Genomic DNA, 17,388 nt, shown 5'->3' with positions numbered 1-17,388 from the left:
TGATCAGACTTGACCTCCTCATTATTCCCATAGTCACATGTGGTAGTAAAAGACCCATGTGAAAAATGCTATATCAGTGTAGCAAGGTAAAGTGCTGTAAAACAGGGTTCCCAAATTGACCATTGTTGGCCAAATTACATGCTTGGACAGGGATAAAGGTGTGACAGTAAAACAGTACAAAGTATGGGTTTAGTGAAATAAGAAAAAAAGTGCATTAATAATTGTGGATCATGTGCTAGTGGAAAAGGTCATAATCAGAAAAACTGAGGTAAAGGTTTCTCACCTGTATCTCAAACATTTAACTAACCACAATTTTTTCCTATAAACTATTTGTATAGTGTCAAGCAATTGTAAAGCATGCATAAATAGTTTTTTTCATACATCTAATATTGATATTCAATTAAGCATTATTTGTAGAGTTTCATAAAATGTATAATTATAATTTGTTATCAAATTAACGTTATAATTTATATAATTTATATAAAAATTAATATGCCCCTCCCCCTGCTGGATTAAGTTGTGGCTCAGGGTTAGAGCTGATCTCAACTGAGATAGAGATCGGTTTCTGTGCATTGCATCATGTCCCCTCAACATCTGTGACCAGTGGGAAGACTGACTGTTTGAGTGAGTATTTGACCCTGTGTAAATCTGATTAGGATTGAAGTGTTCCCGTCCCATTGGGATGCACCTGGAAGGAATAATCGTTGTGACTCAAAATGTCTCCAGAACACAGGAATTACATCTCACTTATATGTATCTACATGTGCACAAACACATGCATACATCAACAGGTGGTTACTGGTTACATTATTTCAACTCTTGACATGATTGTGTGAAAGAAGCCTTTCTTCTTCTATGGATGTGTATCCACACCCACAGTGGGGTGTGTATAGACCCAGTGGGAGAGAAGAGCTTAAGAGTTTCTGGCTGTAATTCAGTGTGGAGTGAATCATATAAAGAACATGCACACAATCGCACACGCACACACAGACACAGACACACACATACACACAACACACAGAGTACATGTATACCTTCCCACATTCAGTGACACTCCACTGCACACAAAGTGAATGGAGTGGCATGGTCTTTTATTTGGGTCTGTGCTACTTTCATTTCGGAGATCCGAATATTTTTTTTTTCTCTGTCAAGATGTTCAGTTGTACAGTTTAGACTTGTTTAAAACTAACCTGTTACTGACAAAAAAAAAAAAGGATTCAGTTTGTTGGGCTGCTAAAGAAAAGTCAGAGCATTGACTTTAGACATCCTGCTCTAGTTTCTGTCTTCCTCTCCTTCTCACAGTCTCCCACCCCCATCCTCCTTTTCTTTCACTGTTTCACTCACTTGATTCCTGTTTTGTTGCTCTGAGAGATGAGGTAACGGTCCCTAGAGCACTATCCATTCTCATTCAATTCTCATTCAAATATGTCTTGCAAATAAGCCTGAACAACCCAAAAAGAATCCTCTTAACAGAAAATAAGCAGATACAGATGTATTTAGAGTTGCATTCCTAGTTTTGACGACATTACAATAATTGTTTTTACTCTGAAATACCCATTTATTTATTTTTTTGTCTACAGGTCACAAACTAACAAAACTGTAAGACAGCTTATTATTTCTGAGAGTTTGCTGACTCAGAACAGTCAGGTCATCATAGTTTGTTTTGCTTGTTTTAATCTTTTAAGAATGCAGCTGACCCAAATAGATGAAGGCCTGTAACTGACATTACTGTCAAGTTTATTTTTGATGTTGTGCCAAACCTATATGAAAGCTTGTTTCCAGCTTGTTATCTTTTATCTCACAATTCAGACAGATATCCACTCACAATTCAAAAAGATTTTCCTTCTATTAGGTCTAGAAAGATTTGTGTCTGGTCATGTAAGCTGGATGCACCATTTATTTAGTTATATGGACTGCTGGTCACTCTGACTAACGTCAGTTCTTAATCGCCAGTCAAGTCTCAGGGCCTAGGAATGCAACCCTTGTGTTTACACAAGATATCCCTCTCCCATGCCACAACTCATCAGACTGTTCATGCCATGCACTGAGGGGCAGAACTGCCCAGCAGCAACACTCTGAACTGGCTCGATTCCTAGGAGTATTAACACTTTGGTGTCTCTCGGATGTTTTGATTTTATTTGAATTTGAAGAGGAGGATATGAAGGCTTGCTGAGTCAAACACATGTGACTTGGTGTGAGAGAGAGAAAGAGAAAAGAATAAGAAAGGGAGGAATTGGGATCAGCATCGTCAGCCAGTCCATTAAGGGTTACCAGAGAAATCTCAAGAGAGAGAGAGAGAGAGAGAGAGAGAGAGACACTCTTTCTCTTTAGTATCTCCAGTACCCCAAAAGAGTGCTTAAGTTGCATGTCTAGACTATTTTAGTTGTCTCCTGTATCTGCTGAATGCATTTGGTCTCTCAGCTCTATCAATGTTTCATTCACCAAACGACATTTGATGAATTGTCAGAAGTCATCCATCTAGCTGTGCATTTGGCTCGCCATGTTAAAACAGAAGCTTTTGTAACAAATGGATAAGAAAAATATGACTTAGACTAGCGGTTTACCTTTGGATGGCAACCTTAAATTGTAGACAAAGTTGGTATGGTCCACTGTGTAAAAGCGAATTGTGCACATGACTCAGGACTCTCATTTCTCATTTGTTTAATTGTGGAGTAGACCGATCAAATACTGGTTATCTAGGAGACAAGCTAGGAGATGCTAAGGACAGACCAAAAAAGATAAGAAAGAGTACAGCATGACACAGAAGTATAGGAACCTTTCTCTCTGGTTCTTCCTCATCATAGATGAAACACTTTTTTGTATTTACATAAATGCTTCACGGCATGGATTATGTTATTCTGCACAAACAACAAACAGGGTGCAGTTTGTGAATGAATACCAGGTGAACAAAGAAACATTCTAACTTTGAATCTCTATCAGGACATAATAATAGAGTGAATGATTCAAAAGAATGACATTACCAGTAAAAAGAGGATGAGAAAGACTATACCTATATATACCTATATATAAGACTATATATATATGCACAACTGCTCATTAGAAGTATTAAACTGCATTTGATGCCTGCCGTAACTTTACTAGTGATTTCATGGATGCCTGAGCTCATGGCCCTTGCTGCTGATCTAGATCTAATCCGCTGTAATTTCCTTTGAGCACTACACTGTGAATTATTCTTCTCAATCTGAATTTTGGGAGTCCCAGAAATCCAGAAACTTCACATATCCCCAGTTGGCTTTAAAACTATTAAACCCTTTTTAAATGAAAGCAACAACAAACAAACAAGGATTTACAGTGGTGAGCACAACTTTTGAGTTCAACGATTATAAAAAATATAGTATATTTTTTGTATTTGAGACTTTTTTGTTTTACATGACTCTTGTAAACAGTTATGACCAGTTTGCGCCTCATTAAATAAACTTACATTTAATTTCTTGTCCCCCAAAATTTGACTTAAAAAAAAAACTTTTTGGGTCTTATTTACCAAATGAGCAATTTTTACTGTAGTTTCCCATTGGTTACAATTGTGACTATGAATAAAACATACTGTTTCTCTGCCAGTGCAGAGTGTAGTTTCATGTCTGTGTGTTAGAGGTGTGGCTCCAGTGAATGGTTGGAGGAGGGTCGAATGTCTTCAAGTAGGTATAACTGCAGAGTGACTGTCTCGGAGGTAGATCCATGAGCGAAGAAATCAGTGGCTGGATCTTACGCAGTTAATCGGGACTGAGAGAAACCATGCTGGAATACAGTTCTGAAGGCTCATTGACGATTTACATCAGATAACAGATGTAATGGTTTTAAGCGCTTTAGTGGTAAGTTGCGTATATAATAAGCAATAAAAAGGGGCCAGGGTTGACTAGAGGTGCGACGGATGATTTATTATTGCTCGGAGACGTAGGACTGACCACGTTTATCTGTTGAACGCTGTAACGTCAGCTGTTGCAAAACATCACTTTTTAATATAAGTCAATAATTAATTTCCGTTTAACATAAGTGCTTTGATATTAAGGTGTACTAGGATCCAGACTGTATATCGTGTGTGGGTGGAAATGGGATCATATAAACAAGGTGGTGCTGAATTGTGCGTCTGTGCTTACCACACAGTCACCGCGGAGTAAACTCGACATCTGGAAGTAGCTACGTGTGAGAGAGAACGAACTTTAAAAGTAGGCTGAACAAGAGCACTGATAAAAGCTGTTTATTTTATTTATTTCTGTGTTGCTGTCACCTTCTCAACTGTAAATGCATCGAATCGTATTCTAATTGTATTCATTTTAATCTTTGCATAGGCTTTGCTTTTTATTTTGAACTGTTGATTCGGATCAAGTGGGGCAAATCACCAGACCTGTTCTGAACCATTAAGATGCCTGAAAAAGTTACTTTATCTAACATTTTAAGTTGTGGTTGAAGAGTGCTTAAAACAGACCCTCATTAATTATCAATCGCAGTTATCAGGTGGATACTGAAGCTTGATCACATCCATGATGATGTCAGGCAAATGAAAACATCTACAGAATGAAAAAAGAACTATAACATTTGATTGGGTTTTGATTTTTAAAGAGAATTTGATCTTGTATTGAAATGTATTTGTCCCTAATTGTATTAGAATCCATTCTATAAAATTAGTTTCCTTTGTTTTCCAAATATATGACAGTCAGGCATGTTGCATTCATTTACATTAATGATTGATATTCATTTTTATTATGAGTGGAATCTGAAAATAAGATAAAATCTTCCTCATTTGTGTCTTCTCCTTTTAACTTAATTTAGCCATGTGAGACCATGTGACTTCTGAGTGTAGTGTATGCCAGGTAGGTTTGATAATTAACACTTGAGGAAACAATTTAATTTAAAATGATTATCAAAACTTTTCTTTTCTACGAAAGATGATTTTAGTTATAATCACAACTGAGAGAAGCTTTCTAATATTGTAATAGAGTGGTTGCAAAAAAAAAAAACTAGTTCATCTCAGTGGTTGGGCAAACAAGAGAGCACAACATGAAAGCAGACCTTTGTTATTTACTTAAACTCTGCTCTGCTTAGAACTGCATCAACCTTTTGGATCAAAGACTCTGAGGACTAGACAATGAATACCTTGTATGTCCTATCAAAGAACCGTTTGATGTTTATATTATTTAGAGAAGACAGTGCAAGTTATTCTGTTTGTCAGAGTCCAAAAATGATAACCTCTCTACATTTGGCGTATTAATTTGTCAGAGGAAGACTGTTCTTGCCATCTTACACATCAGGAAAGAACCTTTGTTGTGTAACGGTCTGAAAACATGAGCTTGGTGCTTCTTGTGCCCATGTGCAATATCTGTTGTTTGTACTTGTATATGACCTTCAAGAGTTTCAGTAGAAGTTATTGATAATGCCTTTACTGAACTTTTTGCTCCAGGGACTTACCATGCAAATGGACTTAGTCAAAGAAACCTGACCAATGGTGTACTACCTTCTTCCAGTTAGTATAATAAAAGTTTTAGGGGAAATATATAATAGACAGCTTGTAAACATTATTGCATATATCAGATCTTTTCAAAGTAAAAGATAACAAGTTTGACCTCTGTATCTACGGCTTCTCTTTGGTTTGGTTCACGATGTAATGCATTTAATTTGTCTTATGGTAACAATGAGAGAACATTCACCCATGGTGCTTCATTAAGAGTCTCCTAAGAATGATAGATTTATCATGTTTATTTTTGTTTACTCTGCATAATGTGTGATTCGGTTAAAGCGAGTCACATCAGTTTTTAATTCATTATAATCTTGAGTACAAAATCCTCCGGTTCAGAGGATTGAGTCATATTATTAATTGCCCTTCATATCATCATCTTTTGATATTATGCACTAAATTAGGTCATTTCAATGTTAATGGAGGGTTGTTAATTGGCAAAAGTTCTCCATGTAAGGGAAGTCTTTACATAGAGCCATATTTTTGTTTGTGTATGTAATGGTACATGTGATCTGGCAGCTGTAGTTAACATAAGTGTAAGCAGCATGTTTTATTTTTATCTCAGTATCTTTAATCATTTAGAAGTGCCTGACCTCCAGATCTAACCCTTGAGTCTAAGCAGGAGCACAGGGCAGTTCAGTCTGCAGGCTGAATGTCTGTTTGTGCACAACTTGTACTTATAACGGATGTCAGTACACATGTTTAGCTGGAATTTTGTTGCATCTATGAACGATTTAGGCTGTATTGTAAATGAATACATCTGTAGTTGTATGGTTTCTCATAGCTGAACTTTAGGCTATTTAATGTCTCTAATTGTTTGCATTTTATAGTTGCTAAAGACAAAATTGCCACCAGATCTATCTGACAGTTTATTCACTGGCAGTCTGTTTGGAATTGGATTTGAATGCTGATTTAATTTTCTCCAAAAGGAAACCACAATAAATTAATAATACAAATGTTACAAATAAATAGAAAACGAGAATGTGAGCGTAATCAGTATGGTACTTTGTCATTTCATTTGTATGTTGAATTTGAGGCAACAGAGACTACACAGCCTTCCTGTTTTCAGGACATACCACTCTTAAAATCTGATCAGGCCAAAAGGGAGTTGTTGCATTTCCAAATTCTGTTTGGATAATATCATGAAGAGGAGGACATGAGATTCAAACTCTTTCCCAGAAAAAACATTTAAGCATCTGCTGTGGATTTAGAGATCTGTCTATTTTGAACTGAAAAATATATATATGTATTTATTACTTGTCTTAGATTCAGGCTTTAAATGTTTTTTTGTATCAGCTGTGAGTGTCTGTAACACATAGTTGTTGGGAAATTAATTTTTGTTATTATTCCTTCCCAGCTAAGCTGCGTCCTTCAGTGTGTAAGTTAGTAATCTGATAAAATGACTAAATGTACTTCTGTTTCTCCCTCTACAGATTCCAGAAAGTCTCATTGGAGTTTGCTACATGGATAATACATAAAAGGAGGAATGTGTTTGCCCACAAGGATCTGATATCTTTTCAACTTTGGCCTGTTTGAAGCCTAATTGAAATATGCAATGTCCCGTTGACCTGGAGTATAACTGAAAGAAGTATACCTGAAAGAATTAATGACGGTGTAAACATCACATTTAAATCCCAAAGATGCCTGGAATATAACCATCTCCATTTGCAAAGCAGTAACCATGGCAATCAAATATAAAGTCCAATGGAAAGTATCCATGGAAACCACAAACTCTGTCTGGCTTTTATTCGGGACCATATGGATTATTTTGGCTGGAGTTTTACAAGCAAACATGGCGAGTGAAGATGATGTCACAGCACGCATCAGTTTCACATACAGTGAGTGCATCAATTAATTATTCATTATTCAAAAAAGATGTTTTCTTATCTAAATCTATTTACAATTTACTTACTACCATATTAATCCAACCAAGAGCTAACGGGTTAAGTTCATTCACACTGGTGCTTGTTCAGGGATTATTTCAGTTTTGGCTTGGGTAGTAGGATGTCATATATATGTATGTGTGTGTGTGTGTGTGTGTGTGTGTGTGTGTGTGTTTGTGTGTGTATGTGTGTGTGTGTGTGTGTATGCATACATATTCTGTAGGAGAAGCTCTGCTGGCCCAAATTCCCTCAGACTTCCACTCACCTGAAATAATTTAGCTCAATTTTAGGGCTACTTGAACTGCCATGATGTCTAGTTCCCGAAAGACCCTTTATGAGACACAAACACAGGAGAGTTGAATCCATGATTGTAAACATTTACAAGGGCTATTAGAACCATTTGTAAACCCTGGCTGGTGTACTGAATCAGAAGGACAGCCATACTCATTAATCACTTGAGGTTGAAAATTCAAATGTAATGGTTGTAATTAGAACAAAATGGCTTGTAAAGACTTATCTGAGGAAACACTGACGCTAGTGACCTTTGTGCCTTGCCAGGAAAGCCTTCTGGACATGCAAACCCACGTAATTTTCAAGGGTTCGTTTGTGTGACAGATTTTTGAAGTTTTGAAGTTGCATTCCATGTGAGGAATAGAGGATGAATTTTGAACGTACATTAATAATTTATATATTTGTGTACATATTACATATAGCTTGTATGTGTGTGAAATCTAATGCTTTTTTCAGATAACTGAAAATTTTTGTTCTTTTTCTGAAGTGATTAAGCTGCATGTTTAAAGTGATATTTTTAACTGTGTGTGTTCAGATGCAGAAGGACGATCAGTGAGAGAGTTCTCTGTGGATGGCGTGTATAACTATTCAACCCTTCTGCTGAGCCCAGATGAAAACAAAATCTACGTGGGAGCCAGGGAGAACATATTCTCTCTCAGCCTGGACAATATCAGCGTGACGTATCTACAGAAAACAGTACGTGTATACAAGAATGTTTGTAGTAGAGTGTAGGAGTTGATTTTGATGTTATTCAGCCTTGTTTTGCGTCTTTTGCAGCTCACATGGAGCACTCCAGAAAAGAAGAGGCAAGAGTGTATCTTTAAAGGAAAGGGCCCCCAGGTACATGTGTGTTGTGGTGATTGTTAATATAAAAGTGAAAAAAGTGATATAAGTGAAAAAATGTGATCCTATATATTATAATCTGTCTCTTATGTGTTTCAGACTGATTGTTTCAACTACATCAAGATTTTACTGCGTCTGAACAGCACACACCTGTATGTGTGTGGAACATATGCCTTCAGTCCAAGCTGTGCTTACATTGTGAGACTTTTTTTCTCTTGATGATGTTCAGTTATATTTATGTGTATCCATGATAAAGAATAGAAAAAGATCTAGTAAAATGGAATAATATAATTATTATTTATTTAATTAATTAAAGGTAAAACTAATTATGTGATATTTTATAAGACTTATTGACTTTTAAGGGTCTGTAGACGTACTGTCTGATACAGTTTATTGTGTTTTTTTTTTCCATGTGTTGGTTAAGACATGACTTTTATTTCACATTTTTCATAGCATTTTAATAAGCAGTTCAATAATAACAAAAGACGATCTACTTAATAATTATTTAATTAGATGTATTTAAGTCATTGTATATTTTAAATATCATTGACCTAATTGTGTTAGTGTTTGGTGTCATTTGTTCTAACTGTTTCTCCATGGTTTCCTGGAAATTTTGTAGAACATTTCCAGTTTCTCTCTGCAAAGAGATGAAAAGGGGGAACACGTTATGGAGGACGGACGTGGACGCTGTCCATTTAATCCAGAATACAGATCTACAGCTATTACAGTGGGTAAGAAAAACTCATGCAGAAACAATTCATTTGTTTTGTTTGAACTCCATACATAAACATCATTCAGTTTGATGAACATGGTGATTTACTGCTAATAAGCACTTGCATGTTTTGTTGTGTTACAGATGGGGAACTGTACACTGCTACTGTCGGTAACTTCCAGGGAAATGAACACACCATATATAGGAGTCTAGGGTCTGGCACCCCTCTCAAAACAGAAAACTCTTTTAACTTGCTCCAGGGTAAATATATATATACAAACACACAATTCCTCACAAGGGACTTCTTGGAAGATAAATATCCAAAAATAAATGCCAGCATCACTGATTATAGAACCCTGCTTTCTCACGCATGTTGAAAACAAATTATACTTTCTGATATTGAGGTTAAAAAAATGATACAAATTAGATTTTTAGTATATGTTTTATGAAAGTGTTTATTTATGTGTGTGTGTATGTGTGTGTGCTGTGGTCCATTAGACCCAGCGTTTGCAGGTTCTGCTTATATATCAGGTTCAGACAGCGAGAGAAGTGATGATCAGATTTACTTTTTCTTCAGCGAGATGGGGAAGGAGTTCGACTTCTTTGATAACACCATAGTGTCCAGGATTGCACGTGTGTGTAAGGTAGGATGGATTGTTTAAGCAGTTCACACATGTACATGTAACTGCACACACATACACATACACAAATGCCAATATATCCAATATCAATACGCGCACCCATTATGTACTTCGCTCAATCCGACTGTATGAGGCCTGGGGGGACAAAAATGGATGGTATGTCATTTTAACAAAAAAACAAAAAACGACCCTGGATCAGTCAAAAAAACTGCAGACTTTAGGTGAAAAATAAACCTGGAGATCTGGTTTAATAAGGTAACATGAAGAAAAAGTACACATTGTGTTACTTTCCTACCCGCTAATGCTAACCCGCTAACCCGCCTACAACCCATGGGAGTACCTTGATAATTGTTCAGACATGTACTATGGTATTATTCTTTGAGATGCCCTGGAGAATTATATAAACACTATTGTATTTGAATGTAAAAATCATTCAGTACCGTGCTATCACTATCTGATGGTGTATTGTGGTGCCACAACAATGGGTTTCTCTATTTTTCTTTATTTTGATCCAGATGCTCTGAAACCAGGACTGGCGTGTTGATTCCCCCTAGTGGTCTTTCAGAGTATTATAAATCATTGAGACTGTTAGTTTCAAAGTGTTCATCATTTGTTTGTGTGTATGACCTCAGGAGGATCAAGGTGGAAAGAGAGTCCTGCAGAAGAAATGGACCACATTTCTGAAAGCTCAACTCTTGTGTTCGCTACCGGACGATGGCTTTCCTTTCAACATCATACAGGATGTGTATGTGCTTCCAGCCCAACACAAGAAAAACACACTCTTCTATGCAGTCTTCACTTCTCAGTGGTGAGCAAAAATAAATAAATGCAGAGGAGCTAGGGAAGATAAGATTGAGTGGAGGGGATGTTTTTCATGAATTAATCATACTAGAAACGGAATGTAACATTGCAAATGTTATTGTAATGTAATCCAAGGCAAATGTTATTGTAATGTAATCCAAGGGCATAACCATGACTTGAAAATAAAGTCGAAAAAAAATGTTGAAGATGTAAATCTAGTTGAGAAGTAATCATTTTAAACTATTTGAAAATAATTAAAAAAAATACATGCATTCAATCTTTTTTGTATATCCGATGTCCAAAACGCAAACTGTTTCTGATTCACATTGCATGAATCACGTAAACGACAGCATATTATCAATTCAAAAATGTCAAGTAGTTTGCCTCACTGGGTATTATTGGCAACCTTTCAACATTTATATCATAAAACAGTAGTCAAATATTAAATGTATTAAATAGTTAAATCTATTTCTAATTTGTTGCTGTATGTTTTGTAGGAGTAAAGGTCTAGCAGGCAGTTCAGCAGTGTGTGTGTTCAGCATGGATCAGGTAGAAAAAGCATTTTCCGGTCATTACAAAGAGGTGAACCGAGAGACTCAGCAGTGGTACACACACACTCACTCTGTACCTGAACCACGACCTGGAATGGTAAGATGACACCGACTCCAAATATACAATATACCAGTTCTATAAGTGCAGGATCATTGAGTTTCTGTGAAGCTTATCGTGAAGATAGTTTTTTTTCTCCCTATCTACAGTGTATTACTAATGCTTCAAGACAGCTGGGAATGCACTCATCCCTTGATATGCCAGATAAGGTACTAAACTTTGTGAAAGACCACTTCCTGATGGACAGTCCTGTCAAAAGTCAGCTAGTGCTCTTCACACACTCTGTGCACTACACACAAATTGCTGTGCACCACGTGCAAGGCCTCCACGCTGCTTACGATGTGATGTTCATCGGCACAGGTATGTGGGTTTTTTGAGTGTTTGAGATTCTGCGATTTCATTTATTTTCTAAAGAGCTGTTGGCATTATGCTCTGTGATTTGACAGATGATGGACGTTTGCAGAAGGCTGTGAATGTAGGCGGTATGATGCACATCATTGAGGAGATCCAACTGTTCCCAGAGCAACAACCTGTACAAAACATAGAGATGGATTCAACTAAGGTGTGTGTGTGTGTGTTTATGCAGTAAAACTTCATAAAAAGGTTCAAGTTGTTGTCATTAGCTAATGTATTAAATATCATGAACTAACAATGAGTTATAATTTTACAGAATTTTTTTAATTTAGGTTAATGTTAATTAATTTCTTTTGGTGGAAACTGTGATGCTGTGGTACATTTGTGATTCGATGAATAAAAGATGAAAATAACAGCATTCATTTGAAATACAAATCTTTTGTGACAGTTTAAAATGTCACTTATGGAAAATTTTAATTTAAATTCTGAATAAAATTAATTACTTTTTTTTCTTTTTTTTGTATTGTATGGTAGTGTATTTTAACAAATATGTAAAAAAAAAATCTTGCCTTTGTGCTCCACAAAGCATTCTTTTCAGTCTCACTTTCAGTCCTCTCTCTCAACAAACAGGGTTTGTTATTTGTGTCGTCACACTCTGGTATTGTGCAGCTGCCAGTAGCAAACTGCAGTTTCCATAACAACTGTGGCGAGTGTGTTTTGGCCAGAGACCCATACTGTGCCTGGACAGGCACACACTGTACTGACGTCACACGTATCCCACCACAAAAGTAAGTCTTCTTTTTTTTCCCTTTTTTTATCCAAATAATCTGTTGCATTAATAATTTTGAGTACAAGTACCAATCTGTACCTTTCTATGCATATTTCAGCCAATGGCAGCAGGATATCGAGAAGACAGATACGTCAAAATGTAACGGCACAATGTTCAGTGTGGTGTCTGAGAGCTCAGGTAAACCTACAAATGCCAACATATACAAGCATCTGTCATCCATCTGAATATGTCCTAACACCCATCTCTGTTCCTCTCTTTCTAGTGTTACCACGTTCTTTGCCAAGTTCCCAAGAATCTGCTTGTGAGCTCATTATCGTCCCACCTAATACTCTTTTCCTGCTGCCCTGCAATCTTCGCTCCAACCATGCCCAAAGGAAATGGTCATATAAGCCAGATGTGGGCCACTTCCTGTTCCCGAGCCCAGATGGTGGGTTGGTAGTGAGCAGCCGTGCAGGCAGCGACGAGGTCTTCTCGTGCTGGTCAGAAGAACGTGGCTTCAGGCAACTCTTGGCCAACTACTGTGTGAAGGCAGAGCTGTTATCTGATTCTACAACCAACACATGGCGAATAGATCCACATTTAAAAAAAATCCAAAGCATTTCATCTGACATCTTGTCCAGCGAATCGGAGCACTCCGCTCAACTGCGCATAAAGACATATGGCACAGAGCTGGCAGTAGTGTGTGTGCTGTTAGCTCTTTGTGTACTTTCGTTTGGGCTGTCGGTAGCATATCGACACAGGGGCCGGATGAAGGAGGTACTGAGAGGAGGAGAGCAAACTGGAGGAGCGCAAAAGAGAAGAGTCAGGCACTGGGAGAGTTTACCCCTCAATACAAGTGTGCTTCCAACATCCCCATCCGACCACAAAAGCTACCAGACGTTGGAGGAAAACTGTGGCTACATAATTGCTCCATCAGAGACAAGCACGCAGCACAACTCCAAGGAAGCACAGACACTCACTCAAACACCACAGAATGGCTTTAAAGAGAGTCATGTGGAAGTCAGTGACATTTGCCCTCAGCCTCGGGTACGATTGGGCTCTGAGATCAAAGACTCTGTGGTTTAAAATGCTGATGTTTCCAATTAATTTATATAAATGACACATTAACAGTCTGACATTCTTTATATTCACTTGGTACATTCAATGGGCAGCTTTCATGAAGACAAAGCGTACTGAGCCCCGAGTATAAGAGAATTGATAGGACATGCACAGTGTGTGTGAATTGAAGTATAGTTGCTTAAGACAATGCCCTCAAATCTATTATCTATTACCACTGCCAAGACCAAGAGTAATGATTCACTCAAGGTGAGAGGACTGTTCTGTATGTCTGTTTGTGTTCCTTTGCTGTTTTTGCGCAAAGGTTCAATGCATAAGTGTTTTAAGTGGGGGAACTTTCATTTAAAAATTTGTCTATGAAACCCATAATCCATGCTCTGTAGTTTTTCATTATACCAGGATTAAACACCATGCAGTTCAGACCAGATAGCTCGCTAGTATTATAGAACTTTCTAAACATTTTAGAAATCTTTTTTTTTTTTTTTTCCTTTTTAAGATTCTATTTTTGGTCTTTTATTATTATTATTATTTCTTAGTCATTTTTGGGAAGTAGTATGTGTTTTCAATTCTGTTATTCAAATGTGTTCATGTTAGGAAAGTGTCTGCTGTTAAATAATGGTATGTGTATGGAAATATTAAATGTGGAGAAATAATGAAAATACATTTAGTTCTAATGTAGCATACGTGTATGAGCATTAAGAATATCTGAATGTGCATTTGAGGAGTTGTATGGAAATATAAAGCACAAGCTTGATATTGTTTTGCTTCACAGGTTGGTTGTTTTTGTGTTTGGTGTAGACGCAGTCTAAACAGGCAGAACCAAGACAATGAAACCGTACAATAACACAAAATAATTATATTATGTGTTTATAAATGGTCTGTTTGACGTGTGGTAAAGTGATATTGGAGGAATGGTTAATACATTAAGAAAAGAGCTCATAATGTCTGTACATTTGCAATCAGTTTTTTTTTTTTTAGGGTAAAAATAAAGTTAAGTTCAATTATGGGTGATCCAGACTTCACTAACATTGCTGTTTTAGACTTCCGTTCCACTTGGAAAACTCTTTTTAATCCACATTAACTGACACGTTTGATGCTGTTTAATCGTGTTACATTCCACTGTGTTTTCAGATTTGTGTGTTTAGAATGGATATGTAAAGTAGTTTGTGATCTTTTATACTTTGACATTGTTTTACTGTTGTTTTACATTTGTACATTCACGCACTTTATTTGTTTTTCTACCAGTATTTGTAAGCTGTAAATGATGTAGGCCACTGTCAACATCCTGGTTTAATTTTGTGGTCAATTGTACATTAATGAAGAAATGGAAATGGGTCAGAAAATGTGTCTCCACTGTCTGGGATGCAAATAAAATTTTGCATAAACTGTCATAGTCGGAGTATTATTTCTTTATTTTATCACGCATCTTTTCATGAAGTGCACTGAATAATTTTAATGCTGTCAAATTAAACGATCGGCCACCTGCAGGATCTTCACATGCGATAGCCTAGTACTAGCCGAGACAACTTTGTTTATAGACGTGACGTAATGATGCTCTGCCATGCTCGAATTTCCAGCGAAAACCTACCTGAACCACTCAAATCAGAATATCATTAATTTAACGTTGTAAATCGGGCTAAAGTAAGGCGATAGTTTCGAACACTGGCTGGTTATGTACTTACTCAAATATTGATTTTGTTCATTTAACAACAACAACAACAAAAAGTGTTACGGACTACAGAATTAAAAACACTGAATCATAATCCACATATTATATGGCTAACTATAGTAGAAGGATAAATTGCTAGATGTGAATTAAAATGTAAATTTTATTAAGAAGGGCATTTGATACAAAAATACAAGATTACAGTGCAAGTCCACACATTTTTGAGACTCCCAATATTTGGTCTTGCTCTGATTATTTGAACATAAGAAACTCTCTCCTCAACAGCTGAACACAAATCATTATGTACTGTGTAGTTAATATGCCCTTTCAAGAACATAACAGAGTTTGGGATGAAACATTAAAGAATCAAAGTCTCCAGATCTATACAATGACAGATACTTTCTCTTGACCAAAAAAAAAAAGAAAAAAGAAATCAGGATGCCATGTCGGTCACAGCGCCAGCCACTGGTTAATTGCCTTTAGGGTCCACCTTCTCTTTTGCCTTTTTTTGCTTCTGCTGCATGATTTCAGCATCTCTGAAATACAATAATACTACTACTAATAATAAATATTATTCACATTCAGTATGATGCACTTCATAATTCACTATCAATTTGTTTTTTTTGTTTTTTCCTGTTTAGATACCTTTGCTTTCGGGCAGCTGCTGAGAGGCCATCCTCATTTCTCTTCCCTTTGGCATGTTCATTGTTCTTCTTAGCATTCTTCTGACGGGCAAGCTCACGCTGATTTCCCCCTGCAAGACAACAGATCACATCAATAATGGCTTATTTGTGCTTTACTGCCGTGTATATATAAAGATTGCACACAGGATCGAACATGAATAAACAAGATACCACTCCGTTTAAAACTCCAGTCTGCAACTGGCAAATCTATTCAGTGTCAGTGTGTGTATTTTAAAGTAAGGAAGGTTGATGCATGCAAACCCTAATCTGAGTACAGTTTCATCAACAACAGAGACATGTGAAGCAGTGAGGCAACGTGGCAAAGAGGGCGCCAGAGAGCTTTCATTACAATAATAACAACATCCTGAAACACTGAGAACAAAAATCTACAGAAATCACGAAATAAAGAACTTCCTAATCTAATGAAACATATCGTCCACTCTTCCATAAAGAATTTTGCCGGGTGACATTTCTAATAAAAATATATTCGACAATATCATTTTAAGTTTGCTTATGTGAAACTTTACACGCAAAAAAAAAAAAAAACTTTCAGTTAACATATCGAAAACGTTTTCCGTGTCGTAGTGTATATAATAAACAATTAATAACCACTAACGTCACCATAAACCAGCATTTAGCCTTGTTTAGCAGGATAGCAGGAGAAATCTTGTGATTTAATTTCGTGGAATCTAAACAGAATAAGCTAGATGGCTAGCTAGTTAGCATGCGATTGTACCGCTCCTGTAATCGGCTTTCTATGAAAGTACCTCCATGAATAATAGTCGAAGCTGAGATCATGTCATCGGAAGGTATAAAAATCAATACCCACTAGTCATGATTGCTCTTTTGTTGTCGCCGGAGCGCACAGCTCAGCCAGGCGTAGCCTCCTGCACTAACGATGGCTGGCAGACCCGAGGTGATTCTGAAGCTTCACGACAATACAATATGAATACAGCAGCAAATTTTTTTCCAGCAGATATATAATTAAATACAAAAGAAACAAATAATACAGAACGCAGAACATACAATACAGACTATACGAGAGAATACAGACCCAGCCGGCACATGACCGACCTTCAACGTTGAAATATGGTTGAAATAAGGTCAGTTGTGGTTTCAACGTTGAAACAACGTTGATTCAACGTTTAAAGCTGAATGGTTGAAAAACATCCAGCACATGACCAACTTTCAATGTTGAAATATGGTTGAAATAAGGTCAGTTGTGGTTTCAACGTTGAAACAACGTTGATTCAACGTTTAAAGATGAACTGTTGAAAAACTTCCAGCACATGACCAACTTTCAACATTGAAATATGGTTGAAATAAGGTCAGTTGTTTTAATGAAACAACGTTAAAAATGTTTAATGCTAAATGGTAGAAAAAGGTTAACAAGCTTTTAAATTATTAATATTAAATTATTTAAAATTAATTATTATTTTAATAGCATTTAAAAATATTTTAGTCATGATACCTATTCTAAAATCTAAAGGTATATGTTAAATATTATCATCATTAACAACAATAAAACTATTTCGCTGCTTTATCACACTGAAACAACTCCCATTGGTAGTTTTATTTTATTACTTCTA

The 17,388-nt window shown here is 36.6% G+C and overlaps 1 protein-coding gene and 1 long non-coding RNA gene across 7 annotated transcripts; one reads left to right on the top strand and one right to left on the bottom strand.

Moving 5' to 3' along the window:
- The first annotated feature begins 3,666 nt into the window (after positions 1-3,666).
- Positions 3,667-14,841, top strand: LOC113070610 (semaphorin-4B-like). Of its 3 annotated transcripts, none has more exons than XM_026244014.1 (16): positions 3,667-3,830; positions 4,123-4,184; positions 6,904-7,308; positions 8,180-8,340; positions 8,422-8,484; positions 8,587-8,685; positions 9,107-9,218; positions 9,344-9,460; positions 9,698-9,843; positions 10,473-10,648; positions 11,139-11,289; positions 11,400-11,610; positions 11,697-11,812; positions 12,235-12,392; positions 12,492-12,571; positions 12,657-14,841. In XM_026244014.1, the coding sequence occupies exons 3-16, from the start codon at positions 7,152-7,154 to the stop codon at positions 13,457-13,459; spliced, it is 2,550 nt and encodes an 849-aa protein (XP_026099799.1). In that variant the 5' UTR covers positions 3,667-3,830; positions 4,123-4,184; positions 6,904-7,151; the 3' UTR covers positions 13,460-14,841. The 3 variants fall into 3 exon arrangements, with proteins under 3 accessions (XP_026099799.1, XP_026099798.1, XP_026099797.1); XM_026244013.1 differs by having other exon boundaries at positions 4,028-4,184; XM_026244012.1 differs by lacking the exon at positions 4,123-4,184.
- A 732-nt stretch (positions 14,842-15,573) lies between these two features.
- LOC113070612 (uncharacterized) lies at positions 15,574-16,755 on the bottom strand. 4 transcript variants are annotated; one of them, XR_003279957.1, is made up of 3 exons: positions 16,625-16,755; positions 15,762-15,870; positions 15,574-15,668 (listed from the first exon to the last, which is right to left on the bottom strand). It is a non-coding gene; the product is annotated as an uncharacterized LOC113070612 (long non-coding RNA). The 4 variants fall into 4 exon arrangements; XR_003279959.1 differs by having other exon boundaries at positions 15,581-15,674; XR_003279958.1 differs by having other exon boundaries at positions 15,642-15,652.
- Between the last annotated feature and the right edge of the window lie 633 nt (positions 16,756-17,388).

The sequence above is a fragment of the Carassius auratus genome, unplaced genomic scaffold (assembly GCF_003368295.1).
Source record: "Carassius auratus strain Wakin unplaced genomic scaffold, ASM336829v1 scaf_tig00004693, whole genome shotgun sequence".
NCBI classification, from domain to species: domain Eukaryota; kingdom Metazoa; phylum Chordata; class Actinopteri; order Cypriniformes; family Cyprinidae; genus Carassius; species Carassius auratus.
This window is presented reverse-complemented; position numbering and strand designations above follow the sequence as displayed.

What these genes read in the sequence shown, in the direction of transcription:
- LOC113070610 (XM_026244012.1), top strand. Translation starts at nt 7,152, where the DNA reads ATGGCAATCAAATATAAAGTCCAATGGAAAGTATCCATGGAAACCACA. An exon ending in ACGCATCAGTTTCACATACA is followed by an intron (nt 7,309 to 8,179) that starts GTGAGTGCATCA and finishes GTGTGTGTTCAG; the next exon opens with ATGCAGAAGGACGATCAGTG. An exon ending in CTCTTTTAACTTGCTCCAGG is followed by an intron (nt 9,461 to 9,697) that starts GTAAATATATAT and finishes GTGGTCCATTAG; the next exon opens with ACCCAGCGTTTGCAGGTTCT.